This window comes from Perca fluviatilis, chromosome 22 (assembly GCF_010015445.1).
Source record: "Perca fluviatilis chromosome 22, GENO_Pfluv_1.0, whole genome shotgun sequence".
NCBI classification, from domain to species: Eukaryota; Metazoa; Chordata; class Actinopteri; order Perciformes; family Percidae; genus Perca; species Perca fluviatilis.
In genome coordinates this window covers 18,965,528-18,989,173 of record NC_053133.1, presented here as the reverse complement: position 1 = coordinate 18,989,173, position 23,646 = coordinate 18,965,528, and the positions used below count along the sequence as shown (strand labels likewise).

The 23,646-nt window shown below is 40.2% G+C and overlaps 2 protein-coding genes across 3 annotated transcripts in view; both read right to left on the bottom strand.

Annotated features, from left to right (window-relative positions):
- Positions 1 to 11: 11 nt before the first annotated feature.
- On the bottom strand, positions 12 to 11,341 carry emilin2b (elastin microfibril interfacer 2b). Its single transcript, XM_039790255.1, has 8 exons — positions 10,844 to 11,341; positions 10,524 to 10,649; positions 9,122 to 9,303; positions 7,336 to 8,982; positions 2,008 to 2,202; positions 1,718 to 1,771; positions 1,394 to 1,510; positions 12 to 865 (listed from the first exon to the last, which is right to left on the bottom strand). The coding sequence occupies exons 1-8, from the start codon at positions 10,969 to 10,971 to the stop codon at positions 534 to 536; spliced, it is 2,781 nt and encodes a 926-aa protein (XP_039646189.1). The 5' UTR covers positions 10,972 to 11,341; the 3' UTR covers positions 12 to 533.
- Positions 11,342 to 11,419: 78 nt separating this feature from the next.
- Positions 11,420 to 23,646, bottom strand: part of smchd1 (structural maintenance of chromosomes flexible hinge domain containing 1) — a 28,202-nt gene continuing 15,975 nt past the window's right edge. For both annotated transcript variants that reach the window (XM_039790236.1, XM_039790237.1), the window contains 24 exons: positions 23,352 to 23,480; positions 22,980 to 23,204; positions 22,582 to 22,724; positions 21,922 to 22,007; positions 21,720 to 21,838; positions 20,882 to 21,043; positions 20,072 to 20,200; positions 19,851 to 19,930; positions 19,537 to 19,694; positions 19,316 to 19,431; positions 19,147 to 19,208; positions 18,837 to 18,924; positions 18,107 to 18,238; positions 17,751 to 17,906; positions 17,517 to 17,643; positions 17,074 to 17,193; positions 16,627 to 16,706; positions 16,140 to 16,262; positions 14,839 to 15,020; positions 12,853 to 12,962; positions 12,300 to 12,370; positions 12,051 to 12,216; positions 11,801 to 11,959; positions 11,420 to 11,690 (listed from right to left, as the gene is read on the bottom strand). In XM_039790236.1, coding sequence (XP_039646170.1) covers positions 11,596 to 11,690; positions 11,801 to 11,959; positions 12,051 to 12,216; positions 12,300 to 12,370; positions 12,853 to 12,962; positions 14,839 to 15,020; positions 16,140 to 16,262; positions 16,627 to 16,706; positions 17,074 to 17,193; positions 17,517 to 17,643; positions 17,751 to 17,906; positions 18,107 to 18,238; positions 18,837 to 18,924; positions 19,147 to 19,208; positions 19,316 to 19,431; positions 19,537 to 19,694; positions 19,851 to 19,930; positions 20,072 to 20,200; positions 20,882 to 21,043; positions 21,720 to 21,838; positions 21,922 to 22,007; positions 22,582 to 22,724; positions 22,980 to 23,204; positions 23,352 to 23,480 — 3,018 coding nt within the window. In that variant the 3' untranslated portion in view covers positions 11,420 to 11,595. The remainder of the gene's footprint in view (positions 11,691 to 11,800; positions 11,960 to 12,050; positions 12,217 to 12,299; positions 12,371 to 12,852; positions 12,963 to 14,838; positions 15,021 to 16,139; positions 16,263 to 16,626; positions 16,707 to 17,073; positions 17,194 to 17,516; positions 17,644 to 17,750; positions 17,907 to 18,106; positions 18,239 to 18,836; positions 18,925 to 19,146; positions 19,209 to 19,315; positions 19,432 to 19,536; positions 19,695 to 19,850; positions 19,931 to 20,071; positions 20,201 to 20,881; positions 21,044 to 21,719; positions 21,839 to 21,921; positions 22,008 to 22,581; positions 22,725 to 22,979; positions 23,205 to 23,351; positions 23,481 to 23,646) is intronic.

Below are 23,646 nucleotides of genomic sequence, written 5' to 3'. Positions count from 1 at the left end.
TGACGCATTAATAAAACCACAAACTGTATTTGAAACAATCAAAGCTTATTTTGCACGTTGACAATTTTAGCACCAATACGAAATATAAGCAATAATGAAAACTGGTATGAACTGTAGAATGCTTCTGAGAAAATAAACACTAACTGATTTCCTAAGTAAGAAATGAACAAATTGGATCAACTGGTATTAGCACAACTCAATAACATCAGCAATTACTAGGTGGTGCACTTACAATACACAGTTTTTAAATACTAAGGAAAAACTGATTACTGCAGTGGACCACAAATAAATGTATGTGTAAGATCTAGGTCATAGACAAAACTTCACAATGAAAATATAAAACAATGCAATGTATACACACTATATATAAGTACTAATGATAGAAATAATCTCATTTAACGTTCCGTGCTGGTAAAGACATTTCTTTCCCTCCTCTGATAATGTGATATCATCATTAGCCTTAATGTGTCCCCAGTAATGTACACCATACTCCACTGGCTTATACGTATAAGGTGTCTTTAAAAAGGGCAGGGCTACCGTTTTGATGGGCTGGGGTAGAGAAGCACAGCGCTGAAAGACGACAGGATCTCAGAGGAGGCTGAGCTGGCGAGTTTTCCAGCAGTCATGACCAGTCCTGCTCGATCTCCTCTCCTCAGCGACAGAACCAGACTCAGTGAGGCTGAACCGCTGCAGTTACACCGATCATGTGAGGGCGGCGCTGCCGCTTCTGACAAAAAGCCCGCAGAGTCCAACCTCTGGATGCTGTGATTGGACACCGACAGGACCGCCTCGACCCTCTCACCACGCTCTGCTGTGAGCACAGCGGTCACCAGGTAGCGGCCGTCAGTGGGAGCTGTGAAGATACCTGAGAACAACACCCATATGCTTTTAATACACACACTTGGGCACACAGATTAAAATATTTTAGGATTCCCATGGAATTTCCTTCAGACATTCATGTTCTCCAGAGAATTAATCCTACCAATAATAGTGATCCTCTGACAACGAAATGCAGTTTACCATCTAACAAGACATGCAAAAAAAAGTGCAGAGTCATTTATAGAATTTAGAGAAAAAAATATAGAATAAATAGAAAGTGTAATAAACAGTAAGGGGTATACATTTCATTATAAATAAATTGAGTACAATGTTGTTTTGGCCTGTTAGTCAAACAAAAGAATAGTCACTTTGGATTTCTTGTTAATTGTGATGGGCATTAAACATTTTTTCATACAGTTTATAGCCTAAAAATTTAATTTAATTACAAAATAATTGCCAGCGTTCAAATTAAATTCACAACAAACAGTTCAAACTGAAATTTACAATAAACTGTGGAGTAAAATGTAGGTTTATGGTTAATAGTTTAGGCCAATGCGACTGTAGTAACAGTTACCTGTATGAGCGTCATAGTGTCCTCCATCATTGACCAGCACGTTGTTGAATCGAATGATTCCGATCTCTCCCTGGAACGGAGGAATAGTCAGACCAGCTGAGAACGACATCTTCTCACCTGAACACAGGAAAGGAAACATTAACTAACAAACACATTAACAGAGGTAGAAACCTGTGGACTGAATACATTATAACCTGAAGCAGAGCCAGGTTGCTGTGGTGATAGTCTGTGGGCCATGTTCACATCTGTTGATCAACACTAAAATATTGGCATTCACTCTTGAAAGGCTAATGTGATGCAGCACAAAGAAAAAGGAGTATTTACCTGAGATGAGTGGCATGCTGGGCTTTAGCGAGTCAGTAGATTTGACTGCGGGGGCTGATGAAATAAAACAAAAAAATGAGACGCATGAAACGATCCTGGGAAACATGCAGTGTTTGGTGTTTTCAGCCCCCAACGTCGTCTTCCAGGCAGCGCTGCCTGGAAGGCACTAGGATTAGGCAATGGTTAGGGTTAGGTGCCTTGAAGTCGACGGTCGCAGCGCTGCCTTGAAGTCGATGTTTTGGGTTTAAAACATGCAGAGCTGAGTGCATGTACATGTGGGCGTGACTCACCTGGAGCTCCAGCAAAGCCTTGAACAGGTATCATGCTGCCGTCTGTCCCCTTGGGCAACTTGGACGAGGACATCTTGCCGGGGGGTCCCGCCTCTCCGGTCTCTATCACAGGTGGTTGTGGGAGGGAGGCGAGCGGAGGACCAAGTGGCCCCGCAGGGCTCTTAACTAAACCGTCCTCCACAGCAACCTGAACACCTAAAAAAAAAAACGATATGGAGTGAGCGATGGAGAGGTTGCAGCTAAGAGAGAGATAGATGCATGGACGCAGATGTTTGGAAACCATTTCCAGTCAAAAACATTTCAATTATGAGCAGAAGAGGCATTGATTTATGTCATGGTATAGGTCATTTTACAGTATATTTCAATATTGTGCAATATTGATTAATATCATGATAGCAGTATATTTTCTAGGAATTTAATTGAGAAAGTTGTAATGGGTAAAATGGAAATTCTGGGAATATATGATTGCCATAAAGCAGTGCTAAACACGTTTTTGTCTAGTGTAATGGGTTCTCAAACTGGTGGCAAGGCCACTGCAGGAGGTCACACATGACTAGGGGGAAAATGTGGAGTAAAAAAATATAAATAAAAGTCATATTCATGAAGAAACAATAAGCTAACAAAGGTGCTTTGAGTCCTGCAAAGCAATCAAGGTTAAGTTTTGCGAGATGTCTTCAGACCAACTGGCATGTACAAGTTTATCATGTGTTATTCATTTGCACATCAATTTGTGTTTTTCCCAAGGGTCATGGCATAAAAAGTTTGAGATCAAATGCCCCAATGCAAACAGAGATACTGTATTTAATGTTAAAGCAAAGTCTCTTGACAGCGGACACATTATGTCATTTAACAATGTCACATACCTCCAATACATACTAACATTCATAATACATTTGAAATCAAATGAATACCTCTCTTACACAAACACAAAAATGACAGGTTTCATGACAGTAGTATTTACTGGCAGGCCTTTGAATGACATTGGTCCACAGCGTAATTGTTTCAAACTTTTGAATTGACTTGTTTGCACCAACAAATGTTGACAAACCTCATAGCAATAACGTGAAATGATATTCTATGTTGTATTTCTTTTTCACTCGCATTTGAACTTTTTAAGAAACATGCGTTTATGTGTATGGCAGGGCTACTGTTGACTCATTAACAGCCAAACAGTGAGTGATTATCCAAGCCTGTTCTAATGGCCATAAACAGAGAAAATGACAGACCAGCTCTGAATGTGCCGCTGCATTCCTGAGAACCAGCGCTGGGACGAACCCTAGAATTTATCAACAAATCAACCCTCCTGGCTGGGGGGCACAAACTCTGCTCTACAACAAGACAACAGCCCCCCAACTCTTCTGTTCTACCGGGGAAATCAGCACATAAAAGGCATACCAGCAGCATACCAAGGCACAGCCACATGTTCAACCACCAGGCAGCTTGTCCCCTCACCCCGGGGAAAAGGGTCATTTAGTATAGAAGCCAGAAAAGTCTGCCCGTTAAACACAACATGTGGCGAGGGACCGGCGTGTAACCATAAAACAGCTAAGGGGGTAAGTCTGCACATACGCACATGTGCATGTGTTTCACTGGTTTGCGTTTGTTAGTCGTGTCGCTGCTCATATAAAGCGAGGTATGTGAGTAGCCTTTGATGGGAGGGATTCAAAACTGATTTCAGGCCTAGTGCTACAAGGATAAAAGAGGCAAACACAGGATGGATGGATGTATTCAAGAGTGTATGTCATGATGAAAGAAGTGAGCTGTAAACAAACGCAGCTGGGTCTGCTGTTGGCTACAAATTTGCAATCTATCCAGCAAAGCAGCATGGGAAACCCTGGCTCTGTTGTTAAGTCACTTAACCCCACACAGTTCCAAAATACAACAGCCCCTAGTGTCACAAGAATGCCTACTTTCCGCATTACATACCACATAATAATGACCGCACAGCAATTTGGTTAAGTGTTGACTTTATGAGTCACTGTTAGCCAAAAACACACTGCGCTCATAAGACTTCATTTAGGAATCAATAAATCTAGCCTCAGAACTCAGGAGATAAAAGGGAGTTTGCTAAATGCCTCGATGCCGCACCCTCCCTGTCAAGATAAGAGGGTATAACATGAGCAGCCACCAAATGCTGCAGGCAATATTGTTCTTGAGGACTTTCGCTTAGGTCCCATCTTGTTTTTGGTTCACGGGGTTATCATGTTTGACCACTGACCAGAGAGCGTCACCCCTACCAATGACCTCATCTCTCGTAGGTCACTGACCCACCAGCTTAAACACTGAGCGCTGTCAGAAGCAGGAAAGCGTGCTTCACTATCTCCCGTCCCCATAATAGAGCTCTACGGTGCTTTAAGTGAGTGGAGGGCCCCTTGTCAAACAGAATGAGAGAGATGTGCTTTAACACAAGTAAAAGGATTAACTGAGGAAAAGGCACTTTGTTTGTGTATGGCTCCAAGTATGCAAAAAACATTGTTTGTGATCAATTGTTTATACAAAATATAATAATAACAACAACATATAAGGGGACATGAGGGGTGTTTGCACCGTTACCATGGATTATAACGTGTGCGATGTGGTTGAAGGCGCAGCGAAAAAGCCATTTAGTGGACCTTGTGTTAAGATTTGTTGGTACAACTTTCTTATAAGTCATACTTTATAAAAGGGTTTATATGTTAAAACTAATGGCATAGTTAAATAATTTACTAATATTGCTTTATACATTAGTTATAAGCCATTGATGAGAATAATTTTAGGTTGCCAGATTGGAGAAAATCCCTTTATCCCTTTGGTGTTTATCTTCCTCCAGCTGCAGGACACTTGATTTATCTTTTAGACAGCTATTCGTTCCATCAGGTAGTTACTCCCATGGACCTCTTACCTTTTAGGAAAACCTGCCCGAGTATCAGGACGAAAATCTAATTATTAACAATGTATTAACAGTTATAACTCTACACTTGATTGGCTTAATAGAAAGTGTGAATTCCAAAAGCCTTTTTTTTTTTAATAGATTACCTACATTTATAACTACAGTCTTACCAAATAAAAAAGAAACACTAGCAACCCAAACGTTTCTCTTATTAAAGGATTATCACTGATCTGTTAAGAGTTATTAAACGGTTGATTAATCATTAATAAAACTATTAGCAACAACTTTTAAACCTTTTAGAAATGCTGCCTTGTTTAAAAGTGCGCCAATTTCTGTTTCAAACTATGTCAAGGTCAAGAATCAAGTGAAATGCTCATTTCAGTTCAGGTATTAATTAATAATTCAGTTTTTCTAAACTTTGAGCAACTGTACATGCAGTTGTACTGCATATTCACTGGAGGCCCACTGTTGACTGAAAAAAATGGGGGTTTTCAAGAAAAACCTCAGTGGCTTATGTATTTCTGCCCTGTGTCAACAAGCCAAAATAAAATAAAGCCATGACGTCATGATTAGCAATTAACAAAATCATTTCATGAATGACACATTGCATCTGTCTTTGTCCCTTTCCTGACCCTGTCATTTAAGGTTAACAACCGGTCTGACATCATGGTAAACACATTGACAAATGACCCTTGGGACCCTGGTGCAGCTTTAAGTGTTCACACTGTTTATTTCAACAGAAAAGGAACTCAGCCATGCAAGTTAAAAAAAAGAAAAAGTGAGACAACGGCATGGGACTTGAAGAGTAAAATAAAGCACTGTAGAGTGATATAAATGTTGATTCCAGTAGTACCTAATCTATACAAACTGAAGCTCTTGGCTCTGACATAAAGACGGCCATTAGTGCTCGCTGTGATAAGCTGTGTGGAGATCTCTCTGTAATGGACTTCTCAAAGGAAGGTTTTTCCACTCTCTTCAGATAAGCCGGGAGGGGGAGACAATAGGATGAGACAGCTGGCAGGACAAAGACAACAAGGAGCCACTGGTCAAAATGGCCCATGTAACATTGCCGAGCAAGAGTGGAAATCATGACTAATTGTGCTCCCACTTGTAAAACTTCCCAATGACAGAATGATGAAATTACATTATGACCACAGCCATTGGGTGGAGTGGCAACATGTCCCAGTCATTACAGATTGGCAAAAATTAGAAAACTGAAGAATCAGCCAGAAAACATATGATGCAAAGCCTCTGGTCCAACTTGGACTAGAACCAGAACCGGAACCAGAACTATTTCATTCCAGCTCACCTCCCATAAGATTCTGGACTGGATCACATCTGGCATCACCTGCACCATTAAACCAACGACTGAAAACTAGCCGGTCCCAGAGGAAGAGACTTGGCTCGTAAACATTATGGGCGTGCTTCTGGTTCCCATTTACAACTGCGAGAGTCAGAAAAGTCCAGCTCGGTCTCATAGGCACCATTATAAGCAGGCTCATATCAGAAATATGCAACATATGCACTGATATGAAAATCTGTACTCTGAAATATGCTTACCGCAACTAGTCTTGCAATAATTTCCAGCATTACGGATAAACAAATAGATCCATATGATATTAAACAAGGTGACGTTGTTCTCACATTTCACTCCCAAGAAAACTATTCATACATGTAGAGTTTATAGGCACACGTGAATGCACACTTTGATCCAAAAAAAAAATTTCTATGATTATTTGTAAGATAGAGAATATGATTGTTTCATGTTATAACTGTATAAATGTACAAATAGTGTTTAAAAAAAAGCCAAGCAAGCAACATTTCTTTATGCCAAGGCATTGCTCAACACAAGTTGGGTATATTACATCAAGCATGTGTCTTTAATAAACCCTGCCTCCTTTAACTGAGAACATGGTTAAATAAAAATTCAACTTCCTCTCACTCACACACTCTAACACACTCCAATGTCGCAGCCTCTCCCGTTATTGGACTCAACAAATGGACTATAGTCCAAGCAATGATCTGAAATGTTGGGAAATATTACACATATTTCATTGATCTTAAGCTTATACTTAAACTTCTGTGGATGAGAAATCATATTTAGCCTGTGTTTAAAGAAAGACGATGTAACTTTGGCTGAAAAGCACCCACTGTGGTCACAAGTGAAGTTTACAGATAATAGTAAAATACAGTAGCACAAGCAGATACTAGTCCGTTAACTCAGTCAGTGTAAAGTCTGTTAGACTATTATAACATTAGCTAACATTAGCCATCATAAGTCTGTGGTGGTCATACCAGACCAGGTACCAGACTTGAGGAAGAGTGCGTTTTGTTTCAGGTAACTTTTCATTTGTGAGAAGAAGAATATATTCAAGAGTTGCTTTAAATCGTTACTTCACGGGTAATCATTCACACCAAGGAAATAAAATGGGTGAGTTTATGTGCGCATAGCAGCTTACCTGTCTTCCCGGGTTTGCTGTTATTTAACACCTGGAGGTCTCTGCCTGCATTAGAGATGTGGTTCTGGAGATTCTCACAAGTTCCCCTCAGTCCTCCGATATCTCGCGCGTGAGCTCTAACTGTACTATTCAGCTGGTTGACACAAGTCCACAACCCAGTGATGTGTTTATTCAGACCCTCTTTGATTCTCTGGAGGCTACCGGAGATGGGATCCAGCTTGCCGCATAAACTCTCCACACTAACAATGCGGCTGTCCATGTGTGCGATCACCTTCCCGACATCTTCTGTTTGGTTCTTGCAGTGGTCGGCCTTGGCTTTCACCTCCCTGCCCAGCTCATCCAGACGCTTTCTCAGCTCTTGATGCTGGGTCCTGTGAAGCTCCAGAAGCTCCTTGGCCTCCTGCTCAGCCCCCGTTTTAACTTGACCCCAGGTGGAGTTGAGGATCAGAGACACCTGAGACTGCCGGTGGACTACATCTGATAGCGAGTCCTCCAACCTGCCCACACGGCCTTTCAGATGGCTCAACTTGCTGTGTACGTTCTCAATGCTGGCGCTGTAGTTGAGGAGTTGCCCCTCCATTGCTCCAAGGCCATTTATCTGGCCTTTAAGACTACTCTCCATAGCATCTACAGCAGTTCTGCAGCTCTGAGAGTCTTGTTGAAGGTTTTTTACAACAGTCAAAAGACCACCCGATGGGGAGTCGGTGCTGGTATCTACCAACAGGGTGGTGAGTCTGTCCTCCATGGAGGCCAGCTTTTTCTCCAGAGTCTCCTTCAGGTCTTTGATAACCTTGGCTCGTTCTTTTTTCAGCTTCTCCTCCACAGAGAGGCACTGGGCCGCTACAGTCTTCTCAGATGAGTTCAGACCGATCTCAAGGTTCTCCACAGGACGGGTGTCTTCCTTTCTTGGATCAACCAGCTTGGTCTTAAGGTCCTGGATCTCGCTGCGCAGGTCAGTTTCCTTGGAGTCCATGAGCTCGGCCAGGCTGAGGTAGATGGATTCTTGTCCCTCACACTGCTCCTGAACGGACATGATTTTATAATCGCACGAGTTCTTCATGTCTGCCATTTTGATGTCCATGCCCTCCATTAACTCCTCTCTCAGAGCGCGGATCTTCTCGTCCAGGTAGGCACGCAAGTCTGTAGGAATGGCTGGGGGAGGGGGTGTGGACAGCTGGTTGTGCCCCGCCTCCATCAACAGATGAATTTGTTCATCATGACGGTTGACACGGCCAAGCAGGTCATCCAGGGTATTGCTCTTGGACTCTAGATCGTCTGTGACCTGGCTGATCTTGTTCATGACATCGTCCATCTGCGTTGTCTCGTGTCCAAAAGAGAAGTCCTGAACCTGAACAGTGTGGGTCTCTGCGCCTCTGGCACTGGCAGGCTGCCTGTAGTTATTCAGCAGCGTAACCAACATTTTACTGGCGTCCTCTTGGAGATCCAGTCTCAGATTGGAGGACATGTCTGTCATTCTTGCTTGCATGTCAAGGACCATGTGGGATAGTCGCTGCACCTCCTCCTCCAGGTGTTGTGCACTTTGAGATCCTCCATGACCCTCCAGTGGCCTGTGACCTGGCTGACCTGCAAACTGCTCCGCTACTCCCCATGGATGGTTCCTCTGGTTCTCTGTTGGCTGTTCTGGAGCTATAAAGAGAAACACAGAGAGCGATGGGAAACAGGAATAGGACTGCTTTTATTCCAGCATTTTTCCAGCAGATACTTGTTTTGTTTTGTTTCACATATTTTCATGCTAGATTTCCTTAGTTATAATGATGTCTTTCACCTTGTGGGACTGGAATATGTCCAGAGGCAGACGGAGCATGGGGTAAACGCTCCACTTGGAGCAGCTTTATGTCTTTCACCTCCCGGCAGTCGTGGCCCTGGTACCCGGGGCAGCACCTCCACTCCAGCTCCGTTACAGTCTTGTATGCAATCTTATACATGGGCCTAAAGTGTGTCTGATATCTGGAGGCATTCAACACATGAAGACATGATTAAAAAAAAAGAAAAATTCAGATGCTTATACAATGGTATGTGTTACAGTATAATAGAGATACTAATTCTTCTCATTAGATTCTCAATATAAGACTCTCCCTCTCAGGAATACCATGTAAACTCGGAGTCACAGCACAATAAAGTCTGTTTGTTGACAACTATGACTAAATAAACAATAGTCACATTTGCATTGAATTAATCACGCAGTTGGCAGGAAACAGCTACGACTTTCCACCACTTCCACGTTATGAGGACAGTGTTGGCCCACAGACCCCTGCCACTGGATGATTAATTACATCTCATAAGTGTGTTTGTTGCTTAATGAAAACTGAAACAAAACAAAGTCAGAGTTATGTCTGACCATATTGCCCTTCATGAAGATTCAACACAGATGCTTGAATAATGTTTTTAAGATTCTTCTAAGAATGAATATCATTTATATTGTCTCTATTGCGAGCCATTTTTTTTCTTAATTACAGTTTTGAAGTATTCATACTTTAAGTATTTCCATTTTATGCTACATTAAACATCTACTCCACTACATTTTGGAGGCAATTATTGTCCTTTTTACTCCACTATATTTATTTATACATTTACAAAATGTTTATACAAAATGTAGATCAACTAATATATATATATATATATATATATATATATATATAATGTTCGTGTGTGTGCAATAAGCTGCACAGAAGTATATGAATATTATATTGTAAGTACTTGCAAGTATATTTTGATGCCAATACTTTTGTACTTAAATGCAGGACTTTTGAAACTGATTATATTACACTTTGGTATTACTACTCTTACTTAAGTATGAGATCTGAATACTTCCTACACTACTGCTTATAAAATAATAAATCACTAATGCAGATACATATTTTCATTTAATGCTTTGTCAGTTTTGGCCCTAAAGAAAAAAAATCTATAATACAAATATAAGAATATAATGACAACACAGAAGAACATAGAACACTGGGGAATGTTAGAGGAATAGCTTCATCCTACCGCCCTACCGCAGACGCATCTGACCAAGCTCAAGATTTGCATTTTAACACCACAGTAAGTTTTTTAACAGTGCATAAATCCACGCTGTACAGTATAAGCAATAGTATTGCCTGACATTGTTAAAAATAAAAAGCAAAGAACATCTGCCCTCCATCCAGCGTCCTGGACTTCTGGGAACTTACATCACTTGTTGCGCACAATTTGGCAGCTCCGGTGGACACGGCAAAACCTCTGGCTGCAGGAAACTCTCCGTGCCTCCCACGACGGCACAGCTCACGTTCTTGTGCACAACGTAGGCGCACCAGTTTCTGCAGAAATAAATCACCGTTAATCACTCTTGGCATAGAAAGCTGCGGTGGGTATTCATTGCATGGGTTACTTTTCCTCAAGTGACGGAGTTAATTTAAACACACAGTAGAGGATACACGAGGCGCTTTAATCAGTCGAAATGAGTGGTTCATCAACATGCAAACATGATATAAACAGTACATCCATTACTCACTTATTTCTCTGTCTTGTTTCGGTGCGAGAATATGCGTTACCGCGGAACATGCTATGTTGGAAAGGTGATCCGCTGATGAGAGAGAAAGTTATTAAAAAGTGAATAAGTCCGCAAAATCCGCGCTTCATGGTTAAAATGTGAACGAAATGCTCCAGTATGCTTTCAGAATGTCACCAGTATGTAAGGTCTGTGATCAAGTGATCAGTGAAGCGGGTGTTCCCTCTCTGTGGTGCGCAGACCGAAACAAGCTCCTCGCAGAGTCCTTGGATGTGACGTGTCGGGACCCCCCTCCAATTCCACCTCTTTCGGCATCCAAAAACACAATGTCATAGGCCTACATAATTTCCGGAGGCTAACTTCGGATAATGATTGTCTTTGCTTCGAATAGGCACCGTAATCACCCCGTGCGTAAAATGCGCGCCCAAATCCTTAAAACTAAGACTTTATTTTTAAGGTCTCTATTTCACTGAAGTTATTATTTAGTAGAAATAACGACACAGGCAAAGAGAGATTTTAGTACAAGTTTTTTTATAGAAAAAAAAAAAATCAAAACGTTCTTTGAGATATATTTTGCCATGCACAAAACTTTGTCAGCAATTTTGAATAGAACAACAGTGTTAAAATATACAAAAATCAAATCTGTATAAACACAAATCAATTACAACAACTTCGTAATTAACTTAAACATAAAAAAGAGGTAAAAAAAAAAGAGTTTTGTGCTCAACCTATCAGGTTGAACTATAGACCACTTCTCATATGGATCTCTGCTTTGTTCTCTTTGCAATGAAGCTGGATGGCTCGCCACTATTCTCAAGACCCCGTTTCACTGGTCTTACTGGGGTTGACACTAGAAATAGAATACAGACCAATTAGAAATCAATAATACTAAAAGAATACAAGGCAAAAAGATTGTATACATGTTTTCCTCTGCCCTTTCTGCCAAGTCAACAAACATACCAAGTTGTCTCTCAATCTCCTCCAGCTGTTTCTTTTTCAACTCCATTTCTTGATGCTTTTGTAGCATTTCAGGCGACTTCATGCTTTTTAAATGCTCGTCACGCGCCTTTGCTGTCTGATCCCTCTTCTCCAGAGTTAACCTGTGCTGGCTGATCAGGTCTGTCAAAAAAAAAAAAAAAAAGAAGTTAAAGCTAAATCTAAATGAACAGCACAAAAAAATACTTTAAAATAGGACTATGAGAGACTCTACCTATGTGTTCCTGAAGAGTGTAGTAATGTTGTGGGAGTGGGGCTCCAAACACTGGTGTGATATTCATTGGGGCTTTGTTCTGTGCGCCTCCAAACTTGCCCCTGGCACTGATCCTGTCCCCCTGCCTGGTCAGGATGGTGGGACACTGCATCCTATTCTGTACCACCTGTAGGCAACAGCACATTTAGAGGAAAAATATCCACTGGACAGTTAATGTATGGCATGGCTCCACCAGCAAGCACCACTCACCGCCTTCCTGTAGTTGGTTCCAGAGTTCAGGTCATCAATCAGAATAGTGTCTGCTAGGATGCTTTTAAAAGCTGCAAAGGAAACCGAAGCAGGAAACGGTCAGAGCTGGTGAGACAAATCTTAACATTCATAACTTTTTTACAACTGAAAAACTTTCACAATCATAAATAAGAGGTTAAGGGAGAATGAAGACCTTATTTGAAATGGCTATTGATACATTTATGTTTATCTATATCTATAATAGAAGGAAGGAAGAAAATCCTTAAATCAAAAGTAATTTTAATGTGGCAAAAGAGGCCCAATTTCTGCTCCAGTGACGGGGCCCCCTCCACCACTGTGAGGTTAGATCCCAGGTGGAACCATTTTACCCAAGACTCAAAAGGAGTAGAGGGGGCATGACGGAAATACCCCAACAACAGCAAACACAAAGACATGGGAAGCCTCTAGAAAAGCACAGAAACACTGGTCTCGTAATATAAATCTGCTATGAAAATACAACAACAACTAGGCAATGTCACACTGAGCAGGGGAAATGTATTTGGAGGTAGCTCACCAATGTTACAGCTCTCCTGGTCGCGGGGGAAGATCAGGAGATCTCTGGCGAGGACTGGGTTCCCAGAGGGATTGAAGAGCATGCGGCCATTTCTTATGTGTGGCATCGGCCTGTAAGCAATTCAAATTTTAGCAAAGAATCTACAGAGGTGATCCAAACATTGTTTTTAAAAAGGACCATAATAGTGTTTTTTGAAAGATTTAGCTCCTGAGCAAAAAATTATATCATACAAAAAATGCTCAACTCAGTTCCCCAGACCCAATGTCCTCAAATGTCTTGTTTTAACCGACAAACGGTCTAAAACTCAATATTCAGTTTACTACGATATAAAACAAAGAGAAGCAGGAAACAAGCGAGAACAAGAACATTTTCATTTTAATTTGTAAAATCACTGAAATGATTAATCCGTTATTCAAATAGTTGCCGATTCATTTCCTATTGATCAGGTAATAGGTTCAACTCTAAGTTACATTATTGTTTTGAAGTTTAATTTGAGCTGAAACAGTTCATCTAAAATAATTGGCAACTGTTTCCGATTGTTTAAATCATTTTTCAGGCAAAAATTATAAACTTATCATAACCAAAAATAAAAATCTGTTAAACGGTACCCACTGTAATCCATGCAGCATGGTTTTCTAAATGAATAACTATGATAAAAACATGCAACACCACTAGTATGGCCATTTAAATAACTGCCATCAACACACAATCATCAACCACCACAAAGAACAGCCAGAACGAAGTTGCTCTCCTTCTTATATGATAATTATAGTCACCAATATTTGTACAAAAATAACATGTATGAAGTCTTAAATTATAAAAGCAGAACTTACATTTAATGAGTTGTGGCCCTCATGGAGTAAGATTCACATGGTATTGCCCTATTGTTTTTAAAGGATGCATTCATTTGCACAATCATTGCATGTAATCTGATGAATGAAAGCAGGACTGACTTAGCTGTTTCTTTTTTTTACAATCTATCTATAATTTGGTCAACCAGATTGTCTATACTGTAACTTTTACTTGTTGGTCTATTCTGTTCACACAACCGTTGTGTCTGTCCTGGGAGAGGGATACCTCCTCTGTTGCTCTTCCTAAAGTTTCTTCCATTTTTTAGGGGAGTTTTTTCTCATCTGAAGCCCCTTGAGGCAAATTTCAGATTTGTGATATTGGGCTTAATAAATAAAATTGACTTGACTTCACAAAATTTGCCCTTGCTGCATGGTTGTTTAACAGTCTGTGCAGGAAGAAGCTGCCATAAGATCTTTAAATTACTGTTGTTGGAAGGCTTTGGGTAGGAGTAGGCTTAAACATTAAAGACTATAATAAAAGACACAGGAGTCTTATCAGGAAGGCAACTCAGGCGCCAAACAGCATGCAGAAATGAATGATGGTGCATGGAGGTACAGTATGAACCATGTGTTAGGCTTGATAAACACACTTAAATACAGCTTTAAGTGCGGGAACCCAATTGAACATTTTAGTGTCCCAAAATACTTTAAAGTACTCATATTATGCTCATTTTCAGGTTCATAATTGTATATATAGGTTTATGTGGTTTAATTTACAGAAACCCTCATATATTTGTTGTACTGCATATTGCTGCAGATCCTCTTTTCACCCTGTGTGTTGAGCTCTCTGTTTTAGCTACAGAGTGAGGCATCTCACTTCTGTACCATCTTTGTTGGGAGTCACACATGCACAGTAAGTACTGCTAGCTTGTCAGTTGTATGAGGGAGTAACACGCTAGCAAGTGTGTTACAAAGTGACGCACGTTCGCCACGGAAGTAAAGGCTGGACTACAATAGAGCTGTTTGGAGCAGTTGGTGAACAGTGTTTCTGTTGGAGATGGCAAGTCCATTTGGGGTGGACTTTGGGCTTTTTCACTTTGTAAACCTATTACATGCACAAAAAAGATATATAACACAATAAAGGAAAGAGAACTTTAAGCATTATTTAAAAGAATCAGTGACGCAGAAGGTGTACCTGTTGCCTGGTGGTACATAAACACTGTCAAGGGCCATGACCTGTTGGCTGCCGTGAGTGTCGTCAAAGATCTTCATTGCTGCTGCGGTCGTTTTGGTGATGACACAATCCATGTCACCCCTGATATGCCAGGAGATAACCCTCGCAGCATCATTGTCCTGCACAAAGGCCAGGTGGCCAACCTGCATTCAAAAAGGTAAAAGGTGAAACACACACATCTCCTGGAAAATAATTCGTTGGACAAGTAAAAAATCTGAGAATACTTTCTTTAGTCTGGCAACGCTGCTTTCACACCCACATATTAGGACAAACACTGATTGGACACATCTGCATTGAGTTTCCTGAAACTACACACTGACTTTTAAGTAGAGATGCACCGAATCCAGGATTCAGGTTCGGATTCGGCCGAATATTGGGCTTTTTGATGACCTTAGAATTGTTTTCCACCGAACCAAACCCTACGCTTGCACTACACGCGCTACGCTGGTCGACGTAATGACGCCGCCGTTGATTACGGGAAGGTGTTTATGTAGGTTCAATGCAGTAGGCTGTGAGAAAGTGAAATTGGAAAAAAGTGTTGTTTGTTAGTACTTTGAGTCAAAAGAAGGCGATTCATGTCGAGCGACGTGTTCAATTTGCAATGCCGATTTGTCTCGTGGTGGCAAGGACTCTAAACAATACACAACATCGCCGCTGTTAAAACATTTGCGTATGAATCAGCTGAAAGAATACGAGTTGTGCATGAAGGAATCTACAGACAGCAGCCAAAATGCAGCAACTTCAGGTACGGCAAAGGAAGGACAGTCGCAGCTAAAAACTTGTGTTAACCAGACAGTGTCTCTCCCGGGCTGTCAGCTGTTCTCTCGTTAAATGAGTCTCCCTACAGTGGGAGCGGAGCCACCGAACGGCCGGCTGCTGCTCGTTAGCTAACGTTAGCTTTCTAATTTCACCCACACAACATGCCTTCCATCATACACTGGCTAGCGAAAATTTGCCAAACAAAATTGTCACTCATCTGGCGATAGCGATGTGCTTTCCTACGATGTGAAAAGAGCAAATGAATTCAACATTAAGTTGCAGTTACATATATACTATATTAGAGGCTGTGGACGTTATTTACTTCATTAATGTGTTTACTGTGTTAATGGACTGAGGATGGGAGTAGGATTCGGTATTCGGTTTCGGGTATGGTGGAATCTTAACCAGTGGATTCGGTATTCGGCCGAACCCCAAAAATCTGGATTCGGTGGATCCCTAGTTTTAAAGGCGCAAAGCCAAGTTTTTCGTTCCCATGATATTACCATTCCCAAAACATCCTGCTGCCCGCCAAAGTTATCACGGAGGGAACAAACTCTTCTGGGTGCATGTAGCACACGGCTGGCTTCCATCGTCTTCTGGTTTAGGAGTCTGTCAATATCTGGGATCTACCAAGAAAAATAAATAAATAAATAAATATATAAATAAATAATATATATATATATATATATATATATATATATATATATAAAAAAAATATATAATATATAAATATATATATATATATATATATATATATATATATATATATATATATATATATATAATATATATATATATATTTATATATATAAATAAATAATATATATTTTTATTTATTTATTTTTATTTATTTTATATATATATATATATATATATATATATATAAATAATAAATAAATATATATATATATATATATATAGATGAGATAATAATGTCTACAAACCGTTTACTTAAGTAAAGTTTGGATACAAATAATATTTTTCACATACACTTTGTGCTATTTCCACGTTCCTCCTGTTCAGCTCATTTCTAAGGTCAGCCTCTTTGTTACTTGCAACCAGGTGATGAGCTATGATGGAAAAAGTGCTTGCAGTTAGAGACCATTTCAAACATATTGGCAGAAACAAAAATAAAGCACAGACACAAGTGGGGGCTGGCTTTATACTAGTACAATACTTTCTTGGTACCGGTCAAAATGCGTCAAGCATGAAAAGCCGGTATTAAATATCTAGTCTTGTTAACTTATTCTTCGATCAGATACTTCCTCTTTTCTCTGATGTAAGGTGTATCAAAATATATTGTGTTGGTATCAGTTTTGGAATTCACTTATTGATTGACCCTAATGTGAAAATATTTCAAAAAGGACAAACTTTTGTCTGGTAGCCCACTGCATATTGACTTATTTGGACAAACAAGAAGAAGAAATCAAATCTTACAGGTCAGCAAACTAAGAAGTTCACTACATGTAGAAAAAATGTCTGTATATTTGGCAACAGCAGTAGTGAGCTCATCTTTCTTCCTGGACAGCTCAGACATTTTCCGTTGGTTCTCTGAATCTAAAAACAGAAAAAGATAAATAGACAAAATGTAAGTTTAAGTTTAGTTAAAGCAAATTAGAAATATAACATTTTCACATAGTTTGGGCTTTATTTGCCCAGTTTGATATCTGTCTCGGAAGAAGAACAGATTTTTTGTATTGTATTGGAGTAGTGACATTTAATAGACCTATATCTCAAAACCAAAACTCTGCGTGGTTGAATACCACTAAATGCGAGTGAGAAAATATCATTTTTGTAATTAAAAATGAAAAAATCTTCTTTCTTCTAAACGTCTCATGTTCATGCACCAATATCTGCCCAAGTTTGTTTTTATATCATACCATTGAAAAAACGGAAGGGGAGCTCAAAGGGAGCCAGAGACGTGGGGACCATTGACACTTGAGGGATGAAGAGGAGGACGTATGTAGTGCCATTCTCACCGGGGCTGTTCTCCATGATAGCAAGCCTCTGTACAGAATAAATGATACAGTTACCATACAGTATGTGTTACGTGCATCACGCCACCATTCCAAAATACAGGTTTTGGTGTGTCCAATGAGAAATACGTTACTCACAGCCATGTGGGCCTTTCCTTCTACCAAGTTAATTTTCAAGCTGTTGGCTTTGCCTTCAAACAGAGGGAGGCTTTTGTTGCCTTCTCCACCAGAGTTCTTTATAGAAACGACAACCTCCCCATCCAGGTCCTGTCCTGCTGGATTTCCGTATGAATCCTGAAATTAGTCAAAGCAACTAAGTCAGGCTGTATATCAGCTGATAAACACCCAAACTACAGCTTTAAAATGCAGATATCTAACTGGAAAACGTAGGCGGTTTCTGCTAATTTGTAATGAGTAAACAGTAAAGCGACCCGACACTGGATAAGCGGAAAAAGATGGATGGATGGATGGATGGATAAACAGTAAAGCCTCACCATTATCCTCAGGGTCATATTCTCCACCAAGGTTCGGTTGGCAATGACCTCACTGTAGGAAACAACTGGCGTTGGTGGCTGAGAGTCGGGTGCCAGTTTGACAGGTTGATTGGCCACCACATGTATAGCAATCTAGGAGACAGGAAACAGTGCTGAGGTTAGTCATTCCTCGCAGTGAGTCAGGATAATGACCTACACCTCTGCAACAACTCAATGAACAACCACTTTCCTCTTAAACAGATATGAGAGACAACACTGTGGAGGCCATCTCCAAATGCCTAGTATGTTTTAAGTCAATTGGGTGTAAGTCGGTAAGTACAGTTTATTTATATAGTAGGCCATGATCTGAGGACCTCAAACAACATACACTAAGGGTGCAGCAGATTACTAATGTAAGCTGGTGCCTGACCACAGATGGCTCCGTATGTAATTACAAGAATCTTAAACTGGATCCAGAATCTAACAGGTAGCCAGTGCAGGATGGGGGTTATATGACATGACCAGAATTACAATAATCCAAAAGCGAATAAACAAAAGGCATGTATTATCATTTCTAACTCAGCGTAGGATACAACACGCCTGAGTTTTGCGATGTTTCTGAGCTGGACAAAACAAGTGGATGTTAAGGACTTGACATGCTTGTCAAGGTTTATAGCCTTATCTGGAAATTGGTGTGTGGAAATAACTCATTAAGTTGCTGTAATGTTTCCAGATGTTAGGTTCAACCAACCTGATTACTGTACAGGACGTTTGTTTTGTTTATTCGTAGAAAAAACTGGATGGTGTACTTTCCAACTTGTTCTGGGATCTCTTTATCTCTGCAGTGAAAGAAAACAAAACCAATATTTACATTTCTTAAAGGAATACTAAATAAGCTGGACAGAGCCAGGCAAGCTGTTTCTTTGTTTCCAGTATTCATGCCAACTTCATATTTACCGTACAAATAGAAGAGTGGTATCAAGCTTACCATCCAACTCTCTATTCCTTCAAACATCCTGCAACAACCCAGACAGAACAGACAGGATGTAAAAGCATTTTACCTGAAGTGGAAACGGTCATTCCTTTCATTCTCCATGGGTTTACTACACTTCAGCTCAATGGCCTAGACAAGGGAAGAGAAAAATATAACAAAAAAAATATGATGATAGTTTTAATGAAAAGCAATAACAAATGAGTGACAGTCCCTCTGTCTCTAAGTTAGTCACTCACCGTTTGTGGAGGTGTTTTTCCTGATGGCCCTCCCTTCCACAGAAACATGGACACAGCAGCGGGCTTAAAAGTCATAATCGGGCCTCCTTCATCAGACACCACGGTCACCGAGAAGACTGAACAGACACACACGGCTGCCCTTAGTTTGCTAAGAGACACTAAACTGGTTGCATATAGTGAAACAAGAGCTCAGAAGAAAAATAGAGAATAGAGATGCAAACCTGGGAGGATGCCTCCGGCAGGAAGCTTGGCATTGGTGTCATACTCCACTGACAGGCTGACAGGTTTGGTGGGATCAGGGATGACCGTGAGATTCACTGATGGACCAGGGATGGGTTTTTGGTTGAGGGAACCTTTAAACACCAGCTGATAGTATCCCCTAGTGGAACAAGAGGGTAACAACACTCCCAATAGTAAATGGTGGGACATATCTCATGTATACAGTATTGGAAATGTGGACAACTGTTGATACAATCACTGATTTTGGGACACTGCTATAATTATATATTATATTAGATTATGAATAGAAACTCACTTTGGTCCACTCAAACGATTAACAGTGAAAGAGGCTTTCCCTTCTGCGTTTACGGGTTGTGATGTAACAGCTGTTGTCACCTAAAACAAGAAGGTCTCATTACATTTTTCCACATGGATCATTCCGTACAACTGAAAAGTTCCTGGCCATTACAGACTTTTAAAATACACAAATATGGAACAGGGTAAATGGTACATGTTTATATTGCTTGTCAAGCTAACCTTTAATGTCGGGGGTGAAGATTTCAATCCTACCACCACCCTCTGGTCTGTAGTGGGGTTTCCCCACTCATCACACAGTTGGACGAGGAACGGTGTGGCGATGCCTTGGTCATTCAACACCTGCAAAGGCTTTGGATACAAAAGAATATATAGATCACAATTGTGAACTTAAAGTGCTCATACCATGATTTTTGGCTTTTTCCCTTGCCTTGATTTGTATATGTAATAGGTTTACAAAGTGAAAAAGCCCAAAGTCCACCCCAAAGGGACTTACCATCTCCAACAGAAAACACTGTTCACAAACTGCTCTATTGTAGTCCTTTACTTCCGTGATGAATGTGCGTCACTTTGTAACACACGTTATAATGCTCGCCTATCTGCTAGCGTGGCACGCCCTCATACTCTGCTTCTGGCTTGTAGTACTGACCTAGCTACTGCGCATGTGCGACTCCCAACAAAGATGGAATAAAAGTGAGATGCCTCACTCGGTAGCTAAAACGGAGAGCTCAACACACAGGGTGAAAAGAGGAGCTGCAGCAATGTGTAGTACAACAAAAATTGTGTTTTTTGAAAATTAAACCATGTAAACCTATTCTGACATAACCTCGAAATACAATTTTAAACCTGAAAATTAGCATAATACGAGCACTTTAAAGCATCAAAAACCTAATTAGTATAATCATTTATGCTTTTATTTTGAAAATGTATAGCAGAGAGGAGACAGGAAATGAAGATGAAGGGAGAGAGAGAGGGGATGACATGAAAATTCTCCAGCCGGACTCAAAACGAATACTAAAAATACTTTCATACCTTCTCTGGCCCACTGACTAGTTTAAGCTGCGCAGGGACCCCAGCGACAACTTTAACTATGATGCGCTCCACATAACTCTTGTAGGTGAAGCACATCTCTCTGTGGCCAGGAGTCCCGGACTGGAACCTCACCCCCGTAACCAGAACAGAACTGCTGCTCCCCTGGTTTCAACACACAAAGTGAGGATCAATTCATCAGTAATTATCAGTTAATCTACACAGTTATGGAAGAAGTATTCAGATCCTTTAAGTAAAAGGATTGATAACACAATCTAAAAAATACTTTGTTACAAGTAACAGTCCTGCGTTTAATTTATTGTTACTTAAGTAAAAGTATGAGCAGCAAGATGCACTTAAAGTAAAAGTACTCATTGTCACTGTAGTATTTTATTTATTTATTTATTTATTTATATATATATAATATATATAACCTATATATATATATATATAAAAAATCCAAATGATGCCCAACCCTAGTCAGGAATGCTTCTGATACTGCCTTCCTTAACTCTCTCATGCATATATCACGTGTTTGGCTTTTTAATGGTGTGGAGGTTGGAGAGGGAGAGATTTAGGGTGACCTCCTTGCCCAAGGTGTCACAGTATGCAGCAGTAAAGGGGGAACTAAGCCTCATGCCAAGCATTGTTAAACCCACCACTTGCTACAAAAAAACATTTGGAATACTCTTCATGAGCTATTTAGTAGAAACTTAAAAACTAAATAAATATGTCCTCTTAAAGTTTGGAAAAAGCTTAGATAGAGGTGGGCTGAACAATTCCTTTAATATCTGAATTCTAAGTCAAGTTTTACTTTAAGTTTGTGTGTCTATTTTCCCACCTGCCATCTAAAGACGACAGCCGATTTGTCCAGACCCTCAGCTTCCACAGCCATATGGTTCTTACAGGTGGAGGTAAGCGTCTTGGTTGCATTATCATACTGGTCCACAAGCTCCAAGTCTGTATAAGGAAAAAGAAGTGTGTCATCTCGTATGCAATTATATCCTCAAAAAAGATTGTTGGGTGATTAGGTTTATACTCACTGATGTGTCCAGGTAGGATTTCACCCAGCTTCAGTGTGCTTTGGAGTAGAGTTGCTTTCAGTCGTTTTGGTTCATCTGGACGAGGCCTACAAACAAAACAAGCAGGGATGCAGACCAGTCTGGATGTGGATATTTAAAGAAATGTTTGATTTGACATTTTGGGTAATTCACTTATTTTCTGAGAGTAAGATGAGAACATCAATGCCACTCTTATATCCCCAGGAGACAGTTTGTTTAGCCTAATATAGACTGGAAAAAGGGGAAACTTCTAGCTACTCATTTTTATACTTCCATTTTTGTACATATTCAAGAAATACTTCACCCACAAAATGACCATTTGTATATCAATTATTCACCTAGTGTTGCCTTAACTTTGTGGAGATTTGTTTTAAGCCGCGGTGGAATAAAAAAAATCAGCACCTCAAGTGTGCTTTAGAGGTGCTGATAGGCAGTTTTCTTTTACCTTGTGACAGAACCCAGCTAGCCGTTTCCCTCCATTTCCAGCCTTTATGCTAAGCTTACAGATTACTTGCATACAGAAATGGGTATCCCTTCTTCTCATCTTGGCAAGAAAGTGAATACGCATATCTTTAAAAATTGAACCATTCCTTTAAGTTTACCAACACTGAATCACAGCTTTGAGTTGGGTATGTGTCTTACACTATGTTGAAGGAGACAGACACACTCTGGTCTTGGTAGGACACCTGGTAGAAGCGTGCTTCCTGCACCTGCGTGGGCACCTGTAGGTCAGGCAGCTTGCCCTTGAGCAAATCCTCCAGATTTACATCTCCTGTCCAGTTAACCTTAAACACAGTCAGCGGGAACAATGAAAAGTCAGAGCAATAAGCTGGGAATAAATACAATGACTCCTAAATAGCTGATTTAGTGCAGAACTGGTTTGTTTTATTTATTATCACACAGCCAGACTACAGGATTTTTTACAGATGTAAAATATTGCTCTGAAAAATATGCTAACTAAAAACCAACATCTGTATAACAGGATAGTACAGTAAACATTACAGGAAAACAATGCATTATACAGTATATGCCAGACACACCTTGATCTTGGAGGCTATTGTAGCAGTGGGAGGTACCTCTCTGCCAGCCTCATCATACAACTTATAGAACAGGTTCTCCAGCAAGCCTCCAGCCAGCCACTCTATCTTTTCGTTGTTCCTTAGCGTCAAATTCTCATCATCCTCACTGCAGAGCTCCATGCGGGAGACTCTTGTGCTGGGCACCACCTTCAGCTCCCTGACAACCTTAGCCATCTTCTTCTGACTCTTGAGGGAAAACAAAGAAGGGATGGAGACATCATGTCCAATGTTTTTTTTTTTTTTTTTTAAAAAGGGAATGTACTATAAAGCAGGAAACTTTTTTTTTTTTTTACTTACAGGCAGCTTTGTTTTTGTTAAGTTTGTCTTACTTACAGGCATCTCAAAATGAACTTTGAGGTTTTGTGGTTCTCCCTTGATCATTTTCAGGTTTATGGGCTTTGTCACAAGCTGTCCAGCTCCAGTGGTGCTGCAGTCAGTTGCCACTGGTGGTAACCCCTGAACCTTATTTACAAATATAAGGATGAGGATAAGTTAACTATATATATTTATATATATATATATATATATATATATATATATATACAGTTTATGTTATCAAATAAAAAAAGAGGGAGAGTTATTTAATAATGACCATTCAATGTATGTTATTACATTAAAAGAAAGAGGG